The sequence below is a fragment of the Myotis davidii genome, unplaced genomic scaffold (genome assembly GCF_000327345.1).
Source record: "Myotis davidii unplaced genomic scaffold, ASM32734v1 scaffold251, whole genome shotgun sequence".
NCBI lineage: Eukaryota > Metazoa > Chordata > Mammalia > Chiroptera > Vespertilionidae > Myotis > Myotis davidii.
Window position 1 is genome coordinate 1 of NW_006282378.1, and position 3847 is coordinate 3847.

The window sequence follows — 3847 nt, forward strand, 5'->3', positions numbered from 1 at the left end:
CATGAATGAGAGCGGAGACAAAAATGGTACATGCTCTACCTTTCTTTGTCTGTTTCCACACAGTCAAAATAATTAACACCAGTACAAGGACAATGAGCAGCATGGAAATCCACAGGCCCATGGTGGAACCTAGGTCACCAGCAATCCCTTTAAAGAGAGAATGGGTGGAGACACAGGGAAGGAAGCAGAGTTAGCTAAGGAAAATGACCCAACTTTTAGAGCAACTGCTACTTTTCTCCCAGTCTGGTGACTTCCCAGGGGCCTCCAGTTTTTACACAGGGCCCATTCCCATGGGGACCAGGAGCTAAAGAAGGCATTGCTCCCGAGACTGTAGGCTTCTAGAGAAAGGGGAGGGACAGTCACCTTCACAGAGCTTCCGGACAAAGATGGGGTTTGAAGAGTTGCTGCTAATGGGGTTCCTGGCCATGCAGATGAAGGTCATGTCCTTTTCCCTCAGCGTCCAGGTTATGGGGAGGACAGAATCATTATGGGACTCATTGGAGGTCTTCCCCAGGGTCTTCCAGCTGTAAGTCACATCCTCTCCTCCCCGTTCCAGGAAGCATGTCAGATTGGTCACACAGGTGCCATTTTTATTCCTCTTCAGACCCAAGGTGATTTTGGGCTTTGATAGGTGCTCTATAAAAGAGAAATGGACAACCAAGGGTGGCAACTATGCCTATAGCACTCCTTTTCTAAATTATTCTATAAGTCCTGGACCTGAACCTCTTTGAGGTGCTGCAGAGTGGAGCAGAAGTGGCAATTGAGAGCAGAATTCTCATTCTTATCTGGAAAAGAGAACTATCTAGGTCTGCTTGTCCACAGCTATACAGCAACAACAAAAACAATAATAAGATCTACAATAATAAAAGCATAATATGCTAATTAGACTGGACAGTCAAACAACCTTCCAGACGTCATTCCGTATGTCCTTCTGGAGGAAGCCATGGTGGCGGGGGCCGATTCAGAGGCAGTTAGGGATGATCAAGCAGGTGAGCAGTTAGGGGTGATCAGGAAGGCAAGCAGAGTGGTTAGGGGTGATCAGGCAGGCTGGCAAGTGGTTAGGGGTGATCAGGCAGGCAGGCGAGTGGTTAGGGGTGATCGGGTAGGCACGCGAGTAGCTAGGGGTGATGAGGCAGGCAGGCAGGCACACTAGCAGCTAGGAAACAGTGGTCCCAGATTGCGCTTGGGCCTAAACTGGCAGTCGGACATCCTGCAAAGTGTCCCCGATTGCAAGAGGGTGCAGGCCGGGCTGAGGGACCCTCCCCTCCCCTGTGCATGAATTTCATGCACCCAGCCTCGAGTAAATAATAACAAGTCCACAAGAATGCAGCTGCCAGTTACTAAGCCCAGCCATATGGCAAGCATTGTGTTCAATGTATTTTAGGTGTTAGCTAATTTTATCGTTTTTAGAGGCTCTCCATTTCTTTGTCCTTAGGCTTCCTTGAAGAGACTTTCCCTGAACTCTTCTGGATGAACAACACTTCTGGGGCCCCTCCCTACTCAGTGCTCACTCCTCTCTCACAGAGGATGAGCAATGGGTTCATTGCTCAGATGGTAAGAGTCTGACTTCTATCATCTGCATTTCTGTACTTGTGGTTGAACTTTGAAGATTGTTGCTAAATGGGTTTTGCCTTTTCCACCCTTCCCTAGCTCAGTGGTCGGCAAACTCATTAGTCAACAGAGCCAAATATCAACAGTGCAATGATTGAAATTTCTTTTTAGAGCCACATTTTTAAAACTTAAACTATATAGGTAGGTACATTGTTATTAACTTAATTACGGCACTCCTAATCTGGCCGTTGCTACAAACGTCCTCAATCTGAGGGGTCGACCTCAGCGAACGTACCCCCACTTCTTCTAACGCCACTTCTTCAAAATAGACTAGCCCAGGCCAAAAACCGACTTCTGCTCATGGGCCAGTAAGTTTCAATCGCACTGTACGTGCTCGCCCGCACATGGTATTTTGTGGAAAAGCCACACTCAAGGGACCAAAGAGCCGCATGTGGCTCGCGAGCCGCGCTTTGCAGACCACTGGCCTACGTCCTACAAACAAACCTGGAGGGCCATCGCCTGGTGTCTGTGATAGTGCATCTCAGTGAGTGAGGCAGCTATTCTTGTAGCTAGCTGGTTGAATAATTGTTTTGTAAATCCATCTTTCTTGAATAGGCTCCAAGGTCTAGACTTGGGAAAAAATATTTCTCCTAGATTGCTTTAAAAGAAAAAATAAAGCTTTTTTTAACATTATTTTTTATAATTGTCTCCCAAGGATATGTTTTTATTGATTTTTAGAGAGAGAGGAAGGGAAGAAAAAGAGAGATAGAGAGATAGAGATAGAGATAGATAGAGATAGAGAAACATCAATTGGTTGCCTCAAGTACTTGCTCCCACCTGGGATCAAACTCCTAATCTAGGTATGAGTCCTGACTGGGAATCAAACCTACAATCTTTCAGTGTGAGTGAAGATGCCCAACCAGTTGAGCCACCTACACAAGGCAAAATAAAGCTATTTTTATCATTCTTTCAATTCTTGTGTCTATTTCTCAATTGATTGGAATGTAGAGAAAGGTGTGATTGATGTTTATACCTGATAATCTTTCTACAACAGGCATCACTTTCCTCCCCATTACAATTACGGAAACTAAGTTTCAGAGAGAGTAAGTAACTTGGCTAAGACCATGCAGCTAGTAAACAGAGAAGCCAGCATCTGACCTGTGTGATTGCACTTCCCATTTCACCCACCTGTTGCACCACACTGCCTCTTACAGAATCTCTGAGTAGAAGGGGACCTCAGGGGTAAGCTGCATCACTTCAGCCATCGCAGGAGTTCCATCTTCCACATTCTTGCCAAGTGTTTATCCCGCCTTTGCTTAAACATCTCCAATATCAGGGAGTTTACCACTTTACCAGGGCAGGCATTGTACTCACCATAGACACGCAGCCCATACTCCTGGACGAAGGGCTCCTGGAGGGACGGGCTGTGTATTTGGACAGAGTAGGCACCTGAGTCATTCTTACTCAGTTTGCTGAGCTTCAGGGAGTAGTTCCCGTGCGAGAAGCCTAACCTTCCCTTGTTATGATTTTTAGTCACTATGACAGTGTCTGGTTTGTTTGTCATTGTTGGCTGTATGGTGATAAGAGTAGTACTTCCAAAGAACCAGATAATGCTGTCAATCCGATCTAGTGAGTGTGTCAGAGGGAAAGTCACAGATCCACCGATGGCACCCACCAGCTCCTGCTGGGCTCCAGAGGCTGTGGGCCCTGCAGACACAGAGAACCATAAAATAGATGTGAGTCCCTGCTCTTTCCACCAATTACTCAGCCCCTTTGGGCTCTAGAAAGGTCCCAAGAAAGTCGCTCCATCCAACCCACCCGGCCCCTGGGGAACCTTTTGGAACCTCATTCATATGAAGGCATTGAGGTCAGAACTCTTCCTGAAAGGAGTGGCTCCGGTGAACCACCCCATTCCCAGAGGCCTCTGGCTGGAGACAAAGCTCTGAGGCAGAACACAAGACCCCGCTCCACCTCTGACACGCTCCTGGAGGAGGAGAGCTGGGAGGTTAAAGACCAAGTCCCTGCCCACTGCTCCTGGGAGAGCCGAACTAGATGCAGGTGAGGAAGGAGAGTCTTCCTGACACGGGGCAGAGGTTTTCAAGCATAGATCAAAACAGTGGGAGATCAGCTGTAAGTGCCTCGTGATAGGGATAGCTTAGAAATCTGAGGACTAGTTACCTTTCTCTCTTATGGTAGAGTGCAATTGAGAATCCCAATTTCCCTTTTATGTCTTTTGGTGACCTTCCCTTAAGCATCAGCTGCTCTCCCAGTACTTGAGAGTAAGAGAACCTGAAGG

The 3847-nt window shown here is 47.2% G+C and overlaps 1 protein-coding gene across 1 annotated transcript in view; it reads right to left on the bottom strand.

Moving 5' to 3' along the window:
- Positions 1-39: 39 nt before the first annotated feature.
- Positions 40-3847, bottom strand: part of SLAMF7 (SLAM family member 7) — a gene marked incomplete at its 3' end in the record, with an annotated part of 14033 nt that continues 10225 nt past the window's right edge. The window contains exons 2-4 of the mRNA XM_006752841.2: positions 2926-3258; positions 364-636; positions 40-147 (exon numbers count right to left, since the gene is read on the bottom strand). Of these exons, the coding sequence (XP_006752904.2) occupies positions 40-147; positions 364-636; positions 2926-3258 (714 nt within the window). The remainder of the gene's footprint in view (positions 148-363; positions 637-2925; positions 3259-3847) is intronic.